This window comes from Pseudophryne corroboree, chromosome 4, assembly GCF_028390025.1.
Source record: "Pseudophryne corroboree isolate aPseCor3 chromosome 4, aPseCor3.hap2, whole genome shotgun sequence".
In the NCBI taxonomy this organism is placed as follows: Eukaryota; Metazoa; Chordata; class Amphibia; order Anura; family Myobatrachidae; genus Pseudophryne; species Pseudophryne corroboree.
In genome coordinates, this window is record NC_086447.1 from 461,637,898 (window position 1) to 461,663,037 (window position 25,140).

The 25,140-nt window shown below is 44.2% G+C and overlaps 1 protein-coding gene across 2 annotated transcripts in view; it reads right to left on the bottom strand.

Moving 5' to 3' along the window:
- Window positions 1–25,140, bottom strand: part of MMS22L (MMS22 like, DNA repair protein) — a 457,009-nt gene that overhangs the window by 210,589 nt on the left and 221,280 nt on the right. For both annotated transcript variants that reach the window (XM_063917017.1, XM_063917018.1), the window contains one exon: window positions 16,151–16,660. In XM_063917017.1, the coding sequence (XP_063773087.1) occupies window positions 16,151–16,660 (510 nt within the window). The remainder of the gene's footprint in view (window positions 1–16,150; window positions 16,661–25,140) is intronic.

The following is a 25,140-nucleotide window of genomic DNA, read 5'->3' on the forward strand; positions in this document are numbered from 1 at the left end:
GCCACTACAGGATTCTGTCCAATTCTTTTCTATATGTATGTTTCTTGATGTGTGTGGTGACACATTAGGATAGAATCTTGTGTTTGGCTGCATTGAGAGTGCGCAGGGGGATATCTTGAATCTCTATTTTTGTACTTATATATATAAAACCGTATTAACAATACCTCTAATACCTCAGACACCAATTGGTCAAATATTTTTATATATAGCAGCAGAGGAGTAATGGGCTGGTGGATAAAGCCAAAATATCACCTGAAACAATCAGGTGTAGAACAAATAAAACAACTTTTTTTTCCCTGCGCTATTTAATTAGAATGAAGCAATAGGACATGAATAAACTTGACACACAAATCTATAATATTTATAATGAGTTTTAATTTCTAATGACCAATCTCATATATAAAAACAATCAAATGTATTCAAGAATACAAACACAATATACAATAAATGCAAAAGAAGTGGATCATATAATTAAAAACTATATAACGTTATCCACAGAGGACTTCACTGTCAGCTGTATTACAGAGTAAACTCTATGAGGAAGCTCCAGTTATTATTATTATTATCCTTTATTTATATGGCGCCACAAGGGTTCCGCATCGCAGAACACAGAGTACATATGCACATAATCAAAACAGGAAAACAGTGACTTACGGTTGAAGACAATATAGGACAAGTACAGGGTAACTAAGCATAGCTACACCAGTAAGTGACAGAGGAGTTCCAGGTGGCCAAAAAACTGCGTGATTTGGGCAGTTGAGGATTATTAAAGTAAGAAAAGGATAAGCACATGAGGGAAGAGGGCCCTACTCATGAGAGCTTACATTCTAAGGGGAGGGGTAGACAGACAGGGGTGACACAGATGGGGTACGTAAAGTGCGTGGAACAGAGGGTTAGGATGAGATTTGGCTGGGTTTGGTAAAGAAATGGGTCTTAAGAGCCCGTTTTTGAAGTTTTGTAGAGAGGTGGAGAGTCTGAGGGGGAGAGGTAAAGCATTCCAGAGGAAGGGAGCAGCACGTGAAAAATCTTGGAGATAGGAGTGGGAGGAAGTAATCAGAAGACAGGAGAGTCGGCGTGCATTAGCAGAGCGAAGAGGACCGGTGGGAGAGTAAAGGGAGATAAGGTCAGAGATGTAAATGGGAGAGGAGTGGGTGAATGCTTTGTAAGTGAGTGTGAGAAGTTTGAATTGGATTCTGAAAGGGAAGGAAAGCCAGTGAAGGGCTTGTAGGAGAGGAGAGGTGGATGCAGTGCGTTTGATGAGGATGATGAGCCGGGCTGCTGCATTGAGGATAGATTGGAGTGGAGACAGGTAATTGTCGGGGAGGCCGGTTAGGAGGAGATTACAGTAGTCCAGTCTGGAAATAATCAGTGAGTGAATAATGATCTTAGTGGCATCCTGGGTGAGAAAAGGTCTGATCCTGGAAATGTTTTTGAGATGAAAATGACAGGTTTGTGAGAGGTGCTGAATGTGTGGTTTGTAGGAGAGGGAGGAGTCAAGGATTACACCAAGATAGCGTACTTGGGGGCTAGAGGAGATAGTCGTGCCATCAATGGATAGTGAGATAGTGGGAGGTGAGGTTGTGCGGGAGGGTGGGAAGATGATCAGCTCAGTCTTAGACATGTTGAGTTTAAGAAAGCGCTGGGACATCCAAGAAGAGATAGCAGAAAGACAGTTAGAGGTACGAGTGAGGAGAGCAGTGGAGAGATCAGGGGAGGAGAGGTAGATTTGAGTGTCATCAGCATAGAGGTGATACTGGAAGTTAAAAGAACTAATGAGTTCACCTAATGAGGACGTATAGAGAGAGAAAAGGAGAGGACCAAGAACAGAACCTTGGGGGACACCAACAGTTAGTGGAAGTGGGGGCGAGGTAGCATCATGAGAGGAGACAGAGAAGGAACGATCAGAGAGGTAGGAGGACAGCCAGGAGAGGGCAGTATCGCGTAGACCAAAAGAGTGAAGGATTTGCAGAAGGAGAGGGTGGTCCACAGTGTCAAAAGCAGCAGAGAGGTCAAGAAGAATAAGCAGAGAGTAGTGGCCCTTAGATTTGGCTGCATGTAGGTCATTGCAGAGCGAAACGCGTCAGTTACCCTTTGGGGACCCGGTGGACCTTTACCTGTTGCTGTAAACTATTGCGAGGACGTGTGCACCCTTATTGAGAGGAGCAGAAACAGGATTCTAAAAAGGATTAGAATAATAAAAAGCAGGTATTTGTAACTCATAAACATCATCTTTGTATTATGCTAATCATTTTTATAGCCAAAAGTCTTCAAATTTGCAGCACAGCTAAAAGCTTAGGCTCCCCTCTGTGATAGTCAGAAGCTGAATGGAGCTGGGTGTGGTGCTGCACTGTGGCCAAAAATACAACAAAATATAAGATAAAATAAAGCACGAAGGGGGTGTGGCTTGATGCAGTCAGGTGGCCTATGCAGGAAGTTCCAATGCGCCCAAATAGGAGCAGAAGCTGATGATCAAGATGGCTAAAATGCAGTGTAATGTGCTGCAGAGAAGCTGCTGGGGCTGAGCAAGGGAGGGTACAGGGCTTGTCAACTCAGCTTCTGTAGGCAACATACCCCCCCTCCTTGCCATGGAGAAGAAACCGATAGTGCATAAGTTTTGCAACATGTTTTAGCTCGTTATTTAATGGTGGGGATCTCTTCATTGTGGGCACCACCCTGGGCAGCACCAGGCATGGCACCAGCTAGGGATGAGCATCAGTAGTAACTCATGCTCAGTGGCTTTTAGCACACAAGGCGTTTCTGCATTTGCAAGGAGTTTTAATATACTAAAGTTTTGTGTGCATAGTTATACAATATACTGTAAACTGGGTTATCAAAATATAGTAACAATTGGTGTGGGCTGACGGCTTCAAGTATAAATGATCTGATGTTGTATAGAGATTTGCTCTCTAGGGCAAGTGTGAGATTCCAATGTCTGGACCTGGAGTAACAACAAAGAGATCAATAGGGTGCAGTATAGAGGGTTTTGAAAACTTAAGTGCTCTCTGTCTGGCAAAACTAAAATCCCTAGAGTTTATACAGCCACCTATCCTGCTCAGTTTTTTAACACACAAAAAAAATTATTAAGCAGCTCCCAAACGGCACCACTGGAGTGCCGAAAGGTAAATAAACTAGAGAGAGAGAAAAGAAAGAAACGAGCGCTACCTTGATATTTTTAATATCTTGCTCTGTCTGACCTTTTGTGGGCAGTCCTATTTTTTACCTACAACTTTCTACAACAAACTCTTTTCATCTTAATAGTTGGATAAGAAGAAAAATATACACACATATATTATATATAAGCGTTTGTCAGCAGCTTCGCTTGAGTGGATGTCTGGTATTGCTCAGCTGAACTAATGTTAATAGTGCCATCTAATACTGTGATTTAGATTCATATTCTACACACTGATCACACAATAGGTTTGTGAACAATTTGCTGTTTTTTCCTTCAGGGATTAACACAAAAAGATGCTTGGGGCTACTAACTAATGAGCAAGCTACATAAAGCCGCCTTTGGGAGAAGCAACTGGTCCTGAGATCTATGCCTGCAGCCCTGAGCATTTGCCCCCTGTGACTGATCATCATAGCAAAGAAGATGCTTAAAGGAAACTGCAGGCACTTGAACTGAAAAGAAAAATTGTTAGGGACAATGGGTATACGTGGTATAAACACCATCTCATCTGCGCCACACCCAATTAGAATCTATGCCTCAATTAGATTCCTCTGCAGAGCAGAACTTGGGTTGAGTCCCTGGAGTATGATCTGCAGAAGCATGATTAGAACACCAACTTTCAGTGTGCTGAGTGTCAAGCGTCTGGTTTTTCCTTTATTGCTCCTCTTCCTGATGGCATGTCGGGATCATACACACCTCAGTTTCTTTCTAGGTCACTAAGCTATACAATAGTCAAGAAAGGCTTACTGCACTGGGTGCCCTACAAGCAACGCCCCGCATAGCAACGGGTGTCCATGTCCAAAATTTTGAGTTTTGCCCATACTGCTTCTATTAGTGATATCCATAATCCAGGCTAGTACAGTGATTTTCTGGATACCCTGTATCTCAATGAGACCATTTGGTATCCCTTACTACTCCACTGATATTTTCACCATCTTTATCATCTTGTACCTCATTTGCTAAAAAGGTTAAACAAGATTTTTACACACACGAGTCCCAATTTTTTGTCCAAAATTTATTTTTATTCAAGGATTAAAATAAAGGTTATGTCTTAATATCTTTCACTATACATATTATCCTTATCTTTTCAAATGAGTGCTCCCAAACAAGGGTTTTTTGTCTTTTCCTCTTGTCCTTTCCAATTGTAGTGTAAGCTATAGGCCGCCTGGTATCAACGTATCTGATGAGGAATTGTTACTAAAGCAAATTGAAAGAGCAGCAGGAGTAGGAGACATAGTAGTGATGGGAGATTTTAACTATCCAGAGATAAACTGGAAAAACGATTCATGTGATACTGCTAGGGGCAATATGTTTTTTAAACACACTTAATGGATTACTACTTAGTTCAACTAATTGAGGAACCAACTAGGTACAATGCAATCTTAGACCTGGTATTAACAAACAATGGGGATTTGGTATCAGGTATTATAGTAGGGGAACCCATAGGAAACAGCGACCACAATATGGTCACATTCAATATCAGTTCTCATAAACAGCCCTATACTGGCTCAACTAGGACTCTAAACTTTAGCAAAGCGAATTTTGAAAAGATGAGGGTATTTTTCAGGGATATAGAATGGGAAGGTTTGTTTTTAGGAAAAAATACTACGGAGAAATGGGAGGTACTAAAATTCCTGCTAGCTAAAAATACACTCAAATTTATTCCTACGAGCAGCAAAAAAATGAATAAAAATCATAAACAGATGTGGCTTAACAAAAAGATAAAGGAATTTATGGGCAAGAAAAGGCGAGCATTTAAAAAATACAAATCTGACGGGGAAGCAGAGTCATTTCAGCACTATAAGGAAAGTAACAAAATATGCAAAAAGGAAATAAGAGTGGCTAAAGTAGAAACTGAAAAACTAGTAGCAAAGGAAAGCAAAGAGAATCCCAAAAAAATATTTAAATACACTAATAGCAAGAGATTAAAGAAGGAGAGTATAGGCCCTTTAAAAGACAAGTTGGGAGTCTTAAGCAAAAATGATAATGACATAGCGGACACACTAAATTAGTTTCTTTCAACAGTATTTACTAGAGAGGACCCAATTCAGGGACTAACACATAAGCTCAATAATGAGAATATCACACTGATAGGTACTTATTTAAGCGAGGAAGTAGTCTGTGACCGATTAAAACATTTAAAGATTAATAAGTCACCAGGTCCCGAAGGTATTCACCCAAGGGTTCTAATGGAGCTTCACTCTGAACTTGCAAAACCGCTATTTTTGATCTTTAAGGATTCAGTAATATCAGGTATGGTTCCCAAAGATTGGCGTATAGCGGAAGTAGTGCCTATATTAAAAAAGGGAAGTAAAGCTGAACCAGGAAGTTATAGACCAGTTAGTCTTACATCTATAGTGGGGAAAGTATTGGAAGGTATTCTAAGAGATGGTATTCAGAAGTTCCTTGAAGTCAATAAGGTCATTAAAAGGAATCAACATGGGTTTATGAAGGACAGATCCTGTCAAACCAACTTACTTAGCTTTTATGAAACAGTAAGCGCAAACCTAGATCAGGGTAAAGAGGTGGATGTAATCTTTTTAGATTTTGCAAAGCATTGGACACTGTACCCCACATGAGACTTATCTACAAGCTACAAGAAACAGGGCTTGGAAGTACAATATGCACTTGGGTCAAAAACTGGCTAGATAATAGGGAGCAGCGCGTTGTGGTTAATGGATCTTTTTCAAATTGGACTGAAGTGCTAAGTGGTGTGCCGCAAGGCTCAGTATTAGGACCGATATTGTTCAATATTTTCATTAATGACCTAACAGAAGGTCTAGAGAGCATGGTGTCAATTTTTGCAGATGATACCAAATTGTGTAAAGTTATAAATGCGGAGGGGGATGCTGAGTCGCTTCAGAACGACTTAGTTAAATTAGAAGCTTGGGCAGCGAAAATAAGAATTTACTTACCGATAATTCTATTTCTCATAGTCCGTAGTGGATGCTGGGACTCCGTCAGGACCATGGGGAATAGCGGGCTCCGCAGGAGACAGGGCACATCTAAAAAAGCTTTTAGGTCACATGTTGCGTACTGGCTCCTCCCCCTATGACCCTCCTCCAAGCCTCAGTTAGGTACTGTGCCCGGACGAGCGTACACAATAAGGAAGGATCTTGAATCCCGGGTAAGACTCATACCAGCCACACCAATCACACCGTACAACTTGTGATCTGAACCCAGTTAACAGTATGATAACACAAACGAAGTAGCCTCTGAACAGATGGCTCACAACAACAGTAATAACCCGATTTTTGTAACAATAACTATGTACAAGCATTGCAGACAATCCGCACTTGGGATGGGCGCCCAGCATCCACTACGGACTATGAGAAATAGAATTATCGGTAAGTAAATTCTTATTTTCTCTAACGTCCTAGTGGATGCTGGGACTCCGTCAGGACCATGGGGATTATACCAAAGCTCCCAAACGGGCGGGAGAGTGCGGATGACTCTGCAGCACCGAATGAGAGAACTCCAGGTCCTCTTTAGCCAGAGTATCAAATTTGTAAAATTTTACAAACGTGTTCTCCCCTGACCACGTAGCTGCTCGGCAAAGTTGTAATGCCGAGACTCCTCGGGCAGCCACCCAGGATGAGCCCACTTTCCTTGTGAAATGGGCCTTTACAGATTTAGGCTGTGGCAGGCCTGCCACAGAATGTGCAAGTTGGATTGTACTACATATCCAACGTGCAATCGTCTGTTTAGACGCAGGAGCACCCAACTTGTTGGGTGCATACAATGTAAACAACGAGTCAGATTTTCTGACTCCAGCTGTCCTTGAAATATATATTTTTAATGCTCTGACAACGTCCAGTAACTTGGAGTCCTCCAAGTCGCTAGTAGCCGCAGGCACCACAATAGGCTGGTTCAAGTGAAATGCCGAAACCACCTTAGGGAGAAATTGAGGACGTGTCCTCAATTCTGCCCTGTCCGAATGGAATATCAGATATGGGCTTTTGTATGACAAAGCTGCCAATTCCGAAACTCTCCTGGCTGAAGCCAGGGCCAACAGCATGGTTACCTTCCATGTAAGGTATTTTAAATCTACCGATTTTAAAGGCTCAAACCAATGAGATTTGAGAAAATTTAGAACCACGTTCAAATCCCACGGTGCCACTGGAGGCACTATTGGGGGTTGTATATGTAGTACACCTTTGACAAAAGTTTGTACTTCAGGCACTGACACCAATTTCTTCTGGAAGAAAATTGATCAGGCCGAAATTTGAACTTTAATGGACCCCAATTTGAGGCCCATAGACAATCCTGCTTGCAGGAAATGTAAGAAACGACCCAATTGAAATTCTTCCGTTGGAGCCTTCTTGGCCTCACACCACGCAACATATTTTCTCCAAATGCGGTGATAATGTTGTGCGGTCACTTCTTTCCTGGCTTTAATTAAAGTAGGAATAACTTCCTCAGGAATGCCCTTCTCTTTTAGAATCCGGCGTTCAACCGCCATGCCGTCAAACGCAGCCGCGGTAAGTCTTGGAACATACAAGGTCCCTGCTGAAGCAGAACCCTTCTTAGAGGTAGAGGCCACGGATCCTCCGTGAGCATCTCTTGAAGTTCCGGATACCAAGTTCTTCTTGGCCAGTCCGGAGCTACCAGTATTGTTCTTACTCCTCTTTTCCGTATAATTCTCAGTACCTTTGGTATGAGAGGCAGAGGAGGGAACACATACACTGACTGGTACACCCACGGTGTTACCAGAGCGTCCACAGCTATTGCCTGAGGGTCTCTTGACCTGGCGCAATACCTGTCCAATTTTTTGTTGAGGCGAGACGCCATCATGTCCACCTTTGGTTTTTCCCAACGGTTCACAATCATGTGGAAAACTTCCGGATGAAGTCCCCACTCTCCCGGGTGAAGGTCGTGTCTGCTGAGGAAATCTGCTTCCCAGTTGTCCACTCCCGGGATGAACACTGCTGACAGTGCTACGACATGATTCTCCGCCCAGCGCAGAATCCTTGCAGCTTCTGCCATTGCACTCCTGCTTCTCGTGCCGCCTTGTCGGTTTACGTGGGCGACTGCCGTGATGTTGTCGGACTGGATCAACACCGGCTGACCCTGAAGCAGCGATTTTGCCAGGCTTAGAGCATTGTAGATCGCTCTTAGCTCCAGTATATTTATGTGAAGAGACGTCTCCAGGTTTGACCACACGCCCTGGAAGTTTCTTCCCTTTGTGACTGCTCCCCAACCTCGTAGGCTGGCATCCGTAGTCACCAGGACCCAGTCCTGTATGCCGAATCTGCGGCCCACTAACAGATGGGCAGTCTGCAACCACCACAGGAGAGACAACCTTGTTCTCGGTGACAGTGTTATCCGCTGATGCATGTGCAGATGCGATCCGGACCATTTGTCCAGCAGATCCCACTGAAATGTTCGTGCATGGAATCTGCCGAATGGAATCGCTTCGTACGAAGCCACCATCTTTCCCAGGACTCTTGTGCATTGATGTACTGACACAGTTCCTGGTTTTAGGAGGTTCTTGACAAGTTCGGATAACTCCCTTGCTTTCTCTTCCGGGAGAAATACCTTTTTCTGAACCGTGTCCAGAATCATGCCCAGGAACAGCAGATGTGTTGTCGGGGTCAATTGAGATTTTGGAAGATTTAGAATCCACCCGTGTTGCTGAAGCACTACTTGTGTTAGCGCTACACCGACTTCCAGCTGTTCTCTGGACTTTGCCCTTATCAGGAGATCGTCCAAGTAAGGGATAATTAATACGCCTTTTCTTCGTAGAAGAACCATCATTTCGGTCATTACCTTGGTAAAGACCCGAGGGGCCGTGGACAACCCAAACGGCAGCGTTTGAAACTGATAATGACAGTCTTGTATCACGAACCTGAGATACCCTTGGTGTGAGGGGTAAATCGGGACATGTAGATAAGCATCTTTTATGTCCAAGGACACCATGAAGTCTCCTTCTTCCAGATTCGCTATCACTGCTCTGAGTGACTCCATCTTGAACTTGAATTTCTTTATGTACAGGTTCAAGGATTTCAGATTTAGAATAGGCCTTACCGAACCGTCCGGTTTCGGTACCACAAATAGTGTGGAATAATACCCCTTTCCCTGTTGTAGGAGGGGTACCTTGACTATCACCTGCTGAGAATACAGCTTGTGAATGGCTTCCAAAACCGACGTCCTTTCTGAGGGAGACGTTGGTAAAGCAGACTTTAGGAACCGGCGAGGGGGAGACCTTTCGAACTCCAGCATGTAACCCTGAGATACTATCTGCAGGACCCACGGGTCCACTTGTGAGTGAACCCATTGATTGCTGAAAATCTTGAGTCGACCCCCCACCTTTCCTGAGTCCGCTTGTAAAGCCCCAGCGTCATGCTGATGGCTTTGTAGAAGCCGGGGCGGGCTTCTGTTCCTGGGCAGGGGCTGCTTGCTGCCCTTTCTTACCCTTTCCTCTGCCTCGCGGCAGATAAGACTGTCCTTTTGGTCGCTTTTTATAGGAGCGAAAGGACTGCGGCTGAAAAGACGATGTCTTTTTCTGTTGGGAGGGGGTCTGAGGTAAAAAAGTGGATTTGCCGGCAGTTGCCGTGGCCACCAGGTCCGAAAGACCGACCCCAAACAATTCCTCTCCTTTATATGGCAATACTTCCATATGCCTCTTGGAATCCGCATCACCTGACCACTGTCGCGTCCATAAACTACTTCTGGCAGATATGGACATCGCGCTTACTCTTGATGCTAGAGTACAAACATCCCTCTGAGCATCTCGCATATAAAGGAAAGCATCCTTTAATTGCTCTAGAGTCAATAAAATACTGTCCCTATCCAGGGTATCAATATTTTCAGTCAGAGAATCCAACCACACTACCCCAGCACTGCACATCCAGGCTGAGGCTATTGCCGGTCGCAGTATAACACCAGTATGTGTGTATATACTCTTCAGTGTAGTTTCCAGCCTCCTATCTGCTGGATCCTTGAGGGCGGCCGTATCAGGAGACGGCAACGCCACTTGCTTTGATAAACGTGTGAGCGCCTTATCCACCCTAGGGGGTGTTTCCCAGCGCGCCCTAACCTCTGGTGGGAAAGGGTATAATGCCAATAACTTCTTGGAAATTAGCAGTTTTCTATCGGGGTTAACCCACGCTTCATCACACACGTCATTCAATTCCTCTGATTCTGGAAAAAATACAGGTAGTTTTTTCACCCCCCACATAATACCCCTTTTTGAGGTACCAGCAGTATCCGAGATCTGCAAAGCCTCCTTCATTGCCGTGATCATATAACGTGTGGCCCTATTGGAAAATACGTTTGTTTCTTCACCGTCGACACTAGATTCATCTGTGTCGGTACCCGTGTCGACTGACTGAGGTAAAGGACGTTTTACAGCCCCTGACGGTGTCTGAGACGCCTGAACCGGTACTAACTGGTTTGCCGGGCGTCTTATTTCGTCAACTGACTTTTGTAATGTGCTGACATTATCACGTAATTCCATAACTAAAGCCATCCATTCCGGTGTCGACTCCCTAGGGGGTGACATTACCATCATCGGCAATTGCTCTGCCTCCACACCAACATCGTCCTCATACATGTCGACACACACGTACCGACACACAGCAGCCACACAGGGAATGCTCTAATCGAAGACAGGACCCCCTAGCCCTTTGGGGAGACAGAGGGAGAGTTTGCCAGCACACACCAAAAGCGCTATAAATGTATATAAACAACCCTAGAAGGTGTTGTTTACTATATATGCGCTCTTAATATATAAATATCGCCAATTTATGCCCCCCTTCTCTTTGTTACCCTGTTTCTGTAGTGCAGTGCAGGGGAGAGACCTGGGAGCCTTCCTCACCAGCGGAGCTGAGCAGGAAAATGGCGCTGAGTGCTGAGGAGAATAAGCTCCGCCCCTTTTTCGGCGGGCTTTTCCCCGGTTTTTAAGAAACTGGCCTGGGTTAAAATACATACATATAGCCTTAATGGCTATATGTGATGTATTTATTTTGCCACTAAAGGTAATTATATTGCTGCCCAGGGCGCCCCCAGCAGCGCCCTGCACCCTCCGTGACTGAGTCAGTGAGCCGTGTGACAACAATGGCGCACAGCTGCCGTGCTGTGCGCTACCTTCAAGAAGACTGAGGAGTCTTCTGCCGCCTGCTTTCCGGACCTCCGTTCTGCCGTCTCTTCAGCGTCTGTAAGGGGGATCGGCGGCGCGGCTCCGGGACGAACCCCAGGCTGACCTGTGTTCCGACTCCCTCTGGAGCTAAGTGTCCAGTAGCCTAAGACTCCAATCCATCCTGCACGCAGGTGAGTTGGAAATCTCTCCCCTAAGTCCCTCGATGCAGTGATCCTGTTGCCAGCAGGAATCACTGAGATTGAAACCTAAAAAAAAACTTTTCTAAACAGCTCTTTAGGAGAGCCACCTAGATTGCACCCTCTCGGACGGGCACAAAAACCTAACTGAGGCTTGGAGGAGGGTCATAGGGGGAGGAGCCAGTACGCACCATGTGACCTAAAAGCTTTTTTAGATGTGCCCTGTCTCCTGCGGAGCCCGCTATTCCCCATGGTCCTGACGGAGTCCCAGCATCCACTAGGACGTTAGAGAAATGGAGAATGCGCTTCAACACAGACAAGTGTAAGGTAATGCACTGTGGTAACAAGAACAAAAATAACATCTACCTACTAAATGGGGTAAAATTAGGGGATTCTGTACTGAAAAAGGACTTGGGTGTCCCCATAGATATCAAACTAAGCAGTAGTACCCAAAGTAGGACTGCAGCAAAGAAGGCTAATAAGATATTAGCATGCATAAAACGGGGAATTGATGCTAGGGACGAGAGTATTATACTCCCGTTATATAGATCACTTGTGAGGCCACACCTTGAATACTGTGTACAATTCTGGGCACCTTACTACAAAAAGGATATCCTGGAGCTAGAAAAGGTTCAAAGGCGGGCGACCAAACTAATTAAGGGTATGGAGACGCTGGAATACGAGGAAAGGCTTGGCAGACTAGGCATGTTTACACTGGAAAAGAGGAGATTAAGAGGGGACATGATCAACATTTACAAATATATAAGGGGACAATATACAGATCTTGCGCAGGACCTGTTTTTGGTTAGATCAACACAGAGAACTCGTGGACACTCGCTCAGGTTAGAGGACAGGAGATTCCGCACAATACGGCGTAAAGGCTTTTTTTACGGTAAGGACGATACGTGTTTGGAATTTCCTGCCTGAGGGAGTTGTAATGGTCGACTCAGTCAACACCTTTAAGAATGGGTTAGATAAATTCGTAATGGATAAGGATATCCAGGGTTACGGGGCATAGTCACGCACTATGGTTATTATAAAAAAGAGGGGTAAAACGTAACGGCAGTCAACTTCAGTCAAAATTTTATACAAAATAATCGTACATAGGAGACCACAAATAGGTTGAACTCGATGGACAATTGTCTTTTTTCAACCTTAGATACTATGTTACTTGCGGTTAATGATAAAGAAAGGCACTGGAAGCTGTAGCTTATAGCGACGTTTCAGCTCTTTATTGAGCTTTTTTCAATAAAGAGCTGAAACGTCGCTATAAGCTACAGCTTCCAGTGTCTGCCTTTCTGACTAACCGTGAGTGCCGCCTGTGAACACACACACACATATATATATATATATATATATATATATATATATATATGGAAAACAAAAATATGGGTATCAGCGACCAATGTGTCAGGTATAAAGGAACATATGATAATCAAAAATTCAAATGTATGTTTATTCTAGATAAAACCAATATTACTAATCAGAGTGACTATAAAAAAAGATTCAAATAAAAGTGTTTGGATCTAATACAATATTAAAAACACATTATATAAATAGTTGTAAAAAAAAGGCTTAGGGTATACACACACACATATATACAAACCCAATCCCACATATACACACAGCCAAATACACACACAGTCACATATCTACATACTCACAGCCACATACAGTATATACATTATATACACACACAAATATATACACACACAGCCACATATATACACACACACAATGTCCCCACCCTGACACTCTCATCCCATCAGTTCTACTCTGCTCACCAGTTGCCGGGTAGCAGCATACGGGAGCCGGGCAGCTGCGTTGTGTAGAGGGAGACGGCCATACATGTCATCAGAAGAAAGCCAGAGGTGGGCAGCGGAGCTGTCAGGGGTGTGTGAGCTGGAGCAGTGGTGTAATAATGTGGGAGCCGAGCCTTGCAGCAGCACTTGTCAGGGCCCAGGGACGGGAGCCGGGCACTGTACTATTTAAAATCTGCTGTGAACTGGCAGCCACTCAGGAGCGGTGCAGAGGTCAGCCCGGTGCAGCGGCAGCCCGGTGGGGGACAGTACTCGAAGAAGTGCCTGTATACCGGCCCACTTCGAGCACTGTATATATAATGTCAGGATACAGGCGCCGGAATGCCGACCGCTGACTGCCACCAGCCGGAATCCCGGCTAACCGGGGCTATTCCATGACACCCTTATAGTGGCAATAGAACCTGTGGCGAGCGCAACCTGTGGGATGCCGTTGTCTGTATACTGACGGCCGCCGGTATAATCATACTGAACCTATAATATTATATATGTAATTTTTTTTAATATAAATATTTATATTTATTTTCATACACACAGTCAGCATTTTACAATGTAGGCCAATGTATAGAGTTTATTTTAAATCCAGGTAAAGAAATAAATCACTTTGCAGAGGGGATGTTACAGGGCTAATTGCTTTCATTGCACAGCAGTATGTTATTAAGAAGAACTTAAACATCCTGAAGCACCTCTCTATCAAACAAACCAGCAAGACGCAGAAGAGACTGTGTCAACGGCTGCTCTGCACTGCGGAGTAGTTAGCAGCCGGCTTTATACTACTGTCATTATAAAAGCAAGATGACACTGTTCTCTAATCCAGCCAAAGCTGATAAGTACCATCAACCTGTCACTTCCTACACTTCAAAATTCTTCCATCTCAGCTTCAAAGAGTTTTTACATTTCGATTTCTTTTTCTGGCAGCCTCTCATTCTCCCACGGTGCTCTAATGCAGCATTTGCACACCAGGGTGACTCCCCACCTGAATAGCAGGTCATCCCCTGCTCACTGAGCTCATCTGTGGCCCATGTGCTAGGCAATTTAGATCCAATCAGCCCTTATTTAGCTCAAGAGTAATGAGCAGCATAGTGACACAGAGTTAAGCCTGACCCTCAGGACACTGCTCATCAAGCAGTAAAACTGTGACAAAATCATTCATCTTCTACCCGCTGGCAAGAAATAATACTCACATTCTCTGTATTACTTTTCAAGATACAAAAAAATGCTGCTGAATTTTCATGATGTGAGACATTAATTTGCAGAGAGCTGAATTCCCTTAAACCCCCTACTGCTATGTTCTCACCAGGGGAAATAGGCCTTAGGAGACTGAAATGGAATAAGGAAAATTGCTCCAGCTTTCTTTTCATTTTAAATAAGTCTTGCATGTTACATACCGAACACACAGAGAATATACTAAGGAAATTAGAAACTCTTATCATTTATAACAGAAATATCACAGGTTGAAATTTATGGGAGAGGGAAGGGAGAAATACAAGTCACATACCAAAATAAAATATGCATGCAGGGGACACACATCCATTATTGTGGTGATCTCTATTGTTTTTATATGGGACAGAGTCAGATTGAGAACACAATACCTACGCCACCGCAACCAGTGCCAATGGAAATGTAATGATTACCTGACACCACCTAGTTATATTATTGGAGCAACAAGCAAGTATATCCATTACCTAAACTCCCTTTTACGTATATCCTTTATGTCTCAAAACTTGTAACGAACAGATTGTTTAACAAATATGTAATTTAGTACACAATATGACAATAAGGTTCTCCACTTATGGTCTCTGCCCGCAAATAGATTAAAGGAATAGAAATCCCAAAGTTGTGCTAATGATATCTGAATTCAATGTCCTTTTCTGACCAAAACAGACAGTAATGTTGTATGGAGAGTGGGCAATAAAAGGTTACAAGTGTGTTTTAGCTATATTGTAAGCTTTTTCTAAACTTCATCTAAATGATTAAGATCTCATTATGCTAGAACAAATCACTTTAAAAGTCTAGGTTAGCCTGCTGAATTGAACTATGGCAATAGTGAAAATTGCCTGACAGGTATTTTTGCACAAACGTTATGACTTGGTAGCACAATGTCAAAAGATATTTTAGCCACTGCTCCGATGTAGTCTATTTAATGCACACAATAAAAGGGAGCAGACGGACAACCTCCGCTCATAATTGCAAATTCAACTCTATAGAAAAATGCTCTCTTTTCACAATTGCCAATACTATTGTGCTTCAGTAAATAATTCTTGGGGAAAAAAACAAAAAAAAAAACAATTATTGTAGATTTATCCCCAGCTACATTTTTGGATCCGGTAAGCTATCTTTTCAGAGCAATGCAAAAATCACATGTATACAGTATACTTCCAATATTATCATTTGCAGAGCGTCAGCATATTCCCCACACTTTACAAGATTAACAACCAAACAAAAATGCTGTTGGAAGAAGACAATTCAGGTGGCAAACCAATAACCATTTACTTATTCTGCTGTATAAATCTCTCTCTTAACCAATTAATATATGTACCCATTTGGTGCTCCTTTTAAAACTACCATTAAGCTGTTCGTGCGCACATGCCCACTAATTCACTTTTTTTAATAAACTCTTAATTGTTGTTGACAAAAAAAATATCCAATTGTTTAGAAAGAAAAGAAACAGAAAGGCAGGAGTTGGAGCTGAGTTATTACTAATGCATTCACACCTATCTAACATAGTGCACAATTCATGAGGTGTAGCCAGGATTCCATGTATGCATATTGGCAAATAACATACAGACAAGCTAGTGCTGAAACATTGAAGGGAAAAGGCATACTATATATAATTCATGATGATGGGGAAACAACAAAAGTAATGAAATGGTAAATATTGTCCTACCTGAGCCTGGCATTGGCTGTTTGCAGAAAATGAAGAACTGCACTCAGCTCAGACTCTCGGCATGCTGGCAGTAACATACTGAAGCCGTCATTCAGTAGTTTCTCTTCAGAAAGTTGTAAGAAGCAGCTTGTCTCAAAAACCTCTTGAACACCATCAATGTACGTAGAAAGCAGCTTCCAATGTGTATGCTTCTGGCCATAGTCACCCTTAGACACCAAGAACTCCTTAGCCGTTTCCCGGAAACTGTGGGAGACCTTTTCAGCTAGTACACTTAAGTCCATGTTTTTTTCCACATAAAGTAAAATAAATGCAAAATTGCCTCTCCACACTAGTGTCTGCTGTGCAATACTTAGATTGGTGGGTACTAGAAAATGTAAAAGATCCAACACACGACTTGTCACATCTTCAGTCTCTGCTATAGTGGCCAGTAAAAGAAAAAGGGTAAAAAAGTTCTGTAGGCCAATCTCTGTGAGCTCCTGCATCTTCCTCTGATGGAATTTAGAGTAAATTCTGGCAAAAGATATATCAGTTATTGTGAATATGCAATACATAGCGTACTAGTCTACAATAAAAATCCTTCTGCTGATTTTAGGACCACACAAATAACTCATCCTAGATTCATGATTTAACACACTACAGCAATCCTAAGACTTACCTAAAATTACAAGTTACATCAAAACCACCCTATATTTAAAAGTAACCTGAATTCTAAGTGAAAGTGGGACAAACAGAAGCATATGATTTAAGTATCGGATTCCCCAGTAACACTGGACACTGATCATGTTTTTTCAGTATCCTAGAATGTTTAGGTTATCTTTGATGTCACTTTAAAAAGACGTGCCTGTTATATGTTATAATAAATTAACAATTACTGATTGGGGAAGCACCAGTTGCCATAAGCTTTAACTAGCACATGGTAAAACAATATAATAATTTTGTTTGTGTAGAATGGTTATGCTTTAATAAAACATTATGGCCCATATTTAAATATTCCTGACGCTGGCAGCCACTAGATGGTGCCAAACGAAGATAGTAAAATCTAGCTCCGTTCGGGCACGATAGGCTGCCAGCATCTACATTTCGGCTCGCACCCGTCGGGGAGGGGGGAGATCTGAAATGTGTTAAGTGTGATCCGTTTGGGCCCCAAATGGCCCTTTTCCCGATCGCGCCCATTAGTTTAGTCAGGTTAAGCTGCTTTAAGCGGATAAACCCAATACTAATAGACGCGATAGGGGGCTTCAATTGAATATTGCCCCCTACGATCTCCCATCACTTTAGACGGGAGATCGGGGGCAATAACATTGGAATCACCCTCTATATAGAGCTACTGTGAATATTCAGATGTGCGCATATAAAAATTTCAGAAACCTTTACTACATAAGATGTTTGAGGCATTGCTACAGGTATTTTCCTCTAAAAGCAAAGATGCCTGTAAATCCTACTGAAGAATAGGATGAAGCCACTCATGATTTACACACTACAATTGTTTGCACTTAGCCCATAAAAGAAAAGAGCTTGATTTAGTCCACAGTGGAGGACAAAACACATCACTGGTGAACCCATAAACAGGACAGCTAAATGGCCACTGTTGTACCAGAGGCATTATTAGTTCTTATTCACAGGAAAGCCACTACTACAATACAACAGAGCCTGGAATCTGCAGCGTGTGCAGTGTAGTACACGTAGGCTGGACGTATTGTACCATTGCCGCGTTACCCTACGGACATAGTGGTGGAACCACCCGCATCCTCCAAAAATCCAGAGGTAACACAGAGCCACTGGATTCATCAGACACACTCTATGTCACTGCTAAACTTGTGGTGTCTCGGATCTGTGGGAGGTTGACAGTACTAAAGAGGAAGCTTTATATTGGGGTACCATATACATGATCGGGATGTGAGACTGGCGCATGGGATGTCAGAATACGGACATCGGCATCCCGTGCGCCAGAATGCCAACAGGGGGGCGAGTGCAACGAAGCCCCTTGTGGACTCAGTGGTGAGTTGTGGACACCCATAGAGGGGGAATCACCTACCAAACCGGTATTCTGGGATCATGACAGCTGGGATCCCGACGGGTGGTATGTTAACCACATACCACATGTTCTTTTAACCCCCTGGACCATACACTAATATCTAAACAGAATACGCCTCCATATGAATGAATGTAAGTGCAATTATTAAACTTCTGGGGTTATTAGCCCTCTATTTTGATGGTTATACACATGCATGAAACATGAACTAAATTGAGTATACGTAAATAAACACAGGAGCACATTGCCGTTTATAATGAGTGGTCAATTGCTGTATAAGTTTCCAAATGGGTTTGACCCAGAAAGCAACGTTAGAAAAACAAATACAGGTTGAGTATCCCTTATCCAAAATGCTTGGGACAAGAGGTATTTTGGATATCGGATTTTTCCGTATTTTGGAATAATTGCATACCATAATGAGATATCATGGTGATGGGACCTAAATCTAAGCACAGAATGCATTTATGTTACATACACACCTTATACACACAACCTGAAGGTCATTTTAGCCAATATTTTTTATAACTTTGTACATTAAACAAAGTGTGTGTACATTCACACAATTCATTTATGTTTCATATACACCTTATACACACAGCCTGAAGGTCATTTAATACAATATTTTTAATAACTTTGTGTATTAAACAAAGTTTGTGTACACTGAGTCATCAAAAAACAAAGGTTTCAATATCTCACTCTCACTCAAAAAAGTCCGTATTTCGGAATATTCCGTATTTCGGAATATTTGGATATGGGATACTCAACCTGTATTAGCCAAACATATGTTTTTTGTTTTTCATGTGAATTTATTTATATTAAAAAAGGCAACTCAAACAGTGTGGCGGTTACTATAGTTACAATCTCAGCGGCAGCGATTACTAGAGTAACCGCCACGCTGTTTCTGAGTTGCCATGACTACTTATGCAGCGGCCAGTGCGATTCCCAGCATGCCATCTGGCAGCAGGGTGCAAGTTGATGACTACTGGACAGTGGTGGGAGGCGGGAGAACACTGCACTATGTTTAAGGCAGGCATGTCCAAACTGCGGCCCTCCAGCTGTTGAGAAACTACACATCCCAGCATGCCCTGACACAGCTTTAGCATTCTCTGACAGCAAAACTGTGTCAGGGCATGCTGGGATATGTAGTTTCACAACAGCTGGAGGGCCGCAGTTTGGACATGCCTGGTTTAAGGTATGTTTTCACTACCTTTATTTGTTGTCAGTGCCGCTGTTTGTTTTAATAAGAATCGTTACTATCCCTACCCAGAGGATACCGGAGCAATTTGTGCCCACTGTGGACAGCTAGGCTACTTGGACCCATAAATAGATATCTATAGATTATATATTACATATAAGGAGATTTATGTTAAGAACTTGCCTTTGTTAAATCTCTTTCTGCGAGGTACACTGGATTCCACAGGGAATTACATCGGGTGTAGAGTTGGATCATGATCGGAGGCTCCAACAGGCTAAAAGCTTTGACTGTTCCCAGGGTGCATAGCACTGCCTCCTCTATATCCCCGCCTCCAGGCATTGGAGCTCAGTTTTGTTAACTAGTCCAATGCAGTAGCAGGTAAGAAAGATGACACAGTTAGTAGCTACATACACTACATTCTCACGACAGGAGAAGGTATCAGCGGCTAATGCCGTACCAACCCAAAGAAGCTAAGTGCGTCAGGGCGGGCGCCCAGTGGATTCCAGTGTACCTCGCAGAAAGATTTAACAAAGGTAAGTTCTTACCATAAATCTCCTTTTCTGCAGCGGGGTACACTGTGATTCCACAGGGATAACATCGGGGATGTCCTAAAGCAGTTCCTCATGGGAGGGGACGCACTGTAGCGGGCACAAGAACCCGGCGTCCAAAGGAGGCGGAAGTATAGAAGGCATAGAACCGTATGAAAGTGTTCACTGAGGACCACGTAGCCACCTTGCACAATTGTTCAAGGGTCGCACCACAGCGGGCCACCCAAAAAGGTCCAAAAGACCGAGTAGAATGGGCTTTGATGGTAGCAGGAGCTGGAATGCCAGCCTGTACATAAGCATGTGCAATCACCATTCTAATCTATCTGGCCAAGGTCTGCTTGTTAGCAGGCCAGCCACATTTGTAAAAACTAAAAAGAACAAAAAGAGAGTCAGATCTCCTAAGTGAAGCCGTTCTCTTCACATAATTACGGAGAGGCCGTACCACATCCACAGACCGCTCTTTGGAGGATAAACCTGGAGACTTAAAGGCCGGAACCACAATCTCTTGGTTAAGGTGGAAAGACGACACCACCTTAGGCAGATAACCAGGGCGAGTTCTAAGAAACGCCCGGTCACGTTGAAAAATCAGAAAGGGTGACCGACAGGAAAAGGCACCCAAATCTGAAACTCGTCTAGCAGAGGCAATAGCCAGTAAAAACAAGGTCTTAAGAGTAAGCCACTTAAGGTCCACAGACTCAAGAGGTTAGAACGGAGACTCTTGTAAGGCATCTAGAACTACCGACAAATCCCAAGGAGCCACAGGAGGGACATAGGGAGGTTGAATCCGCAAAACACCCTGAGTGAATGTGTGAACATCAGGCAGGGTCGCAATTTTTTCTCTGAAACCATATCGACAAGGCAGAAATATGAACCTTGAGGGAGGCCAGACGAAGGCCTAAGTCCACGCCTTGTTGCAAGAAAGCCAAAAGTTTGGCAGTACTGAACTTGTATGCATCATAATTGATAGTCGCACACCAGGCGAAGTAAGAATTCCAGACCCTATGATAAATCCGAGCAGAAGCTGGTTTACGGGCCTTCAACTTACTCTGAAGACCGCCTCAAAAAAACCTTTGGCCCTCAGTACTGAAGCTTCAAGAGCCACGCCGTCAAAGCCAGCCGGGCCAAATCCTGGTAGACACAAGGGCCCTGAACAAGGTCTGGGCGCTGCGGAAATAGAAGAGGACGCTCTATCGAGAGACCCTGCAGGTCAGAGAACCAATGCCTTTTGGGCCACGCTGGAGCGATTAGAAGTAGTATTCCTCCTTCTTGCTTGAACTTCTGTAGTACCTTGGGCAGGAGAGACACCGGAGAGAACACGTAGGGCAGCCGAAAGTTCCATGGAACTGCCAGTACATCCACGAACGCTGCTCGAGGATCCCTTGTCCTTGATCCGAAGACCGAAACTTTGTGATTGTGTAGAGACATCATCAGGTCTACATCTGGCAGGCCCCACTTGTCCACTAGGAGTTGAAAGACTTCCTGATGAAGGCTCCACTCTCCGGCGTGTATGTCCTAATGACTGAGTAAATCCGCTTCCATGTTTAGGATGCCCGGAATGAACACTGACGATATTGCTGGCAGATAGCGTTCCGCCCAGCAAAATATTTTTGACACTTCCCTCATTGCCATGCGGCTTCGAGTGCCGCCTTGATGGTTTATGTATGCCACCGTGGTTGCCTGATTGAACTTGAAAAGGCCTGTTCTGTATCAGTGGCAGGGCAACAGTCAAAGCATTGAACACTGCCCGCAATTCCAGAATGTTTATCGGGAGGAGAGATTCCTCCCTGGTCCACCGACCCTGGAGAGCGTTGCTCCAGCACCGCGCCCCAACCCCTCAGACTGGCGTCCGTAGTTAGGAGGACCCAGTTGGGAATCCAGAAGGGACGGACCCTGCTCAACTGTTGGTCCTGTAGCCACCAGCTCAGTGACAAACGAAACTCTGGAATCAAGGAGATCATTTGAGACCTGATCCGATGAGGCAGGCCATCCCACTTGTAAAGGATTAACCTCTGTAAAGGGCGGGAATGAAACTGGGCATATTCTACCATGTCGAGCGCCGACACCATGAGGCCTAGTACTTGCATCGCAGAGTGTATCGACACTCTTGGGCGAGAGAGGAAGCATCGTATCATGTCCTGAAGTTTCAGGACTTTCTCTGGAGACAGAAACAGTCTTTGGCAGTGTGTGTTCAGCAGTGCCCCCAGGTGCACCATGCTCTGTGCAGGGACCAGAAAGGACTTCCTCCAGTTGACGAGCCACCCGTGGGCTTGTAGGAAGTTTACAGTCAGTTGTAGATTACGGAGAAGGACATCTTGGGAGTTCACCAGGATCAGCAAGTCGTCCAGATATGGCAGGATCCTGATTCCCTGACGACGCAGATAAGCAGTCATCACGTCCATAACCTTGGTGAAGATCCGAGGGGCCGTGGCCAGTCCAAACGTCAGAGCCTGGAATTGATAATGAAGGTTGCCAATAGCAAACCGCAGCTATTGCATGATATAGGTATATGCAGGTAGGCATCTTGTATATTCAGGGATACCATATAAACTCCGGGATCCATGGCCAGTACATATCGAGCGCAGCGTTTCCATACAGAACTTAGACACTCTAACAAAATTGTTCAGTAATTTGAGGTTGAGTATAGGACGAAAAGACCCATTCGGTTTCAGGACTAGAAACAGGGTCGAGTAGTATCCTCCGCTTCTCTAGGACAGGGGGACCAGCACTACCATTCCTGTATCCACAAGCAGGTGTAGAGCTTGCGCCTTCAACGGGTCAGAAGGGACGAAGGGACAACCGTCGGTCGGAACTAGCGAGGGGTACGTTTCTTGAAAGAGACTGCGTATCCGTGAGCAAGGACTTTTCACACCCATGCGTCTGAATTGGTCTTTAACCAGACCTGGGTGAATTGCAGAAGTCGACCTCCCACCCTGGGATCCCAAAGGGGGAGGCCCGCCCCGTCATGCAGCAGGCTTGTCTTGTTTGGAAGCAGGATGACGGGCAGCACAGAATTGTTTTGCTTTGGGCTTAGTGGTTTTGGGAGCACGAGCTTGTCTCGGGTATGCATGACCTTTTGCTTTCCATTGAGGTCGAAAGGAACGAAAAGTGGTACTCTTTGCCTTCTGTGTAGAAGGATTAGTATTTGGGAGAAACACAGTCTTAGCACCCGCTAAGTCAGTCACAATCTTATTCAGATCCTCCCCAAACAAGAGGCCTCCCTTAAAAGGGAGTACCTCCAAGGTCTTTTTGAAATCCAGGTCCACCTTCCAAGACCTCAACCACAGAATTCGGCAAGCCAGGATGGACGTAGTCGACGCCTTGGCCGCCATTACACCTGCCTCAGAGGACGCCTCCAGAATGTAATGGGAGGCAGTGGCAATATGAGACAGATATTGTCTGGCAGTGTCAGATATATCCTGAGGCAGCTCTTCCTCTAGTGCCTGAACCCATAATTCAATTCCTTTTGCGGCCCAGGAGACTGCTATAGCGTGTCTATGTACAGCAACTGTAAGGGAGTAAATAGACTTCAGGCATCACAAGACGGGTGACATGGGAAACTACCGGCGGTGGATTTTCCCACTTGTTACACAACTCAGCGGAGAGATGACAAGGAGCTAGCATCTTTTTAGACAGGGAGAATTTCTTTCCTGGAGAAGACCAGGGTTCCTGACGTATGTCTACCAAATGGTCAGAATGTGGTAAGCCTACTTTAGTTACCTTCTGACGTTTAAATTTATCAGGCTTCTTAGACGCAGTAGTGGGATCTACATCATCATCGATTTGTAGAATCAACTTACTAGCCTCCACCAGGTCAGGGACATCAACTTGCATTGTAGTTTCCTCGTCAGAAGCGACTGTATCCGTGTCTGACGGATCAGTATACTCCCCATCAGAAGAATCATCTGAGAAATTAGTGGATTGTGAGCTTAGATGAACGCTTCACCACAGAGGGACGGGGGGTACGTTTTTGTCTAACCAAAGACTGATTCAATTGTTGTATTTGGGTAGACAGAGTATCCGCCCAGGATGGATTAACCATAGGGACAATATGTGGCTGCAATGACACAGGAGGGCCCATAGGGGGCGTAAGGCATGTCACAAGCATACTAAGCATATTGGAGAACGTCGCCCAAGGTGGCTCCTGATTGGATACAGGAGCAGCGGGATGACTGGGAGATGTATGGCACATATTACACAGACCATCAGTCAAAGATTTCCCCTCAGGCAAATCCCTGGCGCATGCACTGCATGATACAGGAGCGTCCACGGATTTCCCATCCTTTGTGTTAGACATTTTAGTGAATGTAACCACAGAGCGAATGAGTACGATACAGCCAGACAGAGTACACTTTCTGCAAATATATCCCCTAGTATGCGACCGCATACACAGTACACAACACCAGCGTCTAAGTCCGGTACCATGTGCCTGCGTACACAGTACAAAACACACACCAGCTAATAAATCCGGTATTATGTGACTGAGTACAGATTAGAATACACTTAACGGTAAATACTGTGCAGCACTATATATGAGACCCTGACGCACCTAGTCTTAGGGTGTGTATATATATATATATATATATATATATATATTTATTTATTTTATTAGGATTTGAATTACCTACCGGTAAATAATTTTCTCCTAGTCCGTAGAGGATGCTGTGGTCCACATTAGTACCATGGGGTATAGACCGGTCCACCAGGAGCCATTGGCACTTTAAGAGGTTGAGAGTGTGGGCTGGCTCCTCCCTCTATGCCCCTCCTACCAGACTCAGTATAGAAACTAAGCCCGAGGAGACAGACAACTTCGAGAGAAGGATTTTACAGAGATAGTGGCGAGATTTACACCAGCTCACACATAAAAGGCAAACCAAGCTAACCTGCTTGAAAACTCAGCAACGGCTGAACAAGATTACTTAACCAAGTAACAAAACAGTACTTAACCAAGAACTAAGCAGAACTGAGCTAAGTAACCACTGCAAGATCACGAATCGCTGGGCGGGCGCCAAGCATCCTCTACGGACTACGAGAAAAGGATTTACCAGTAGGTAATTAAAATCCTATTTTCTCTTACGTCCTAGAGGATGATGGGGTTCACATTAGTACAATGGGGATGTACCAAAGCTCCCAGAACGGGAGGGAGAGCGCGGAGGCTCCTGCAGAACGTATTGACCAAACTTCAGGTCCTCAGCGGCCAAGGAATCGAACTTGTAGA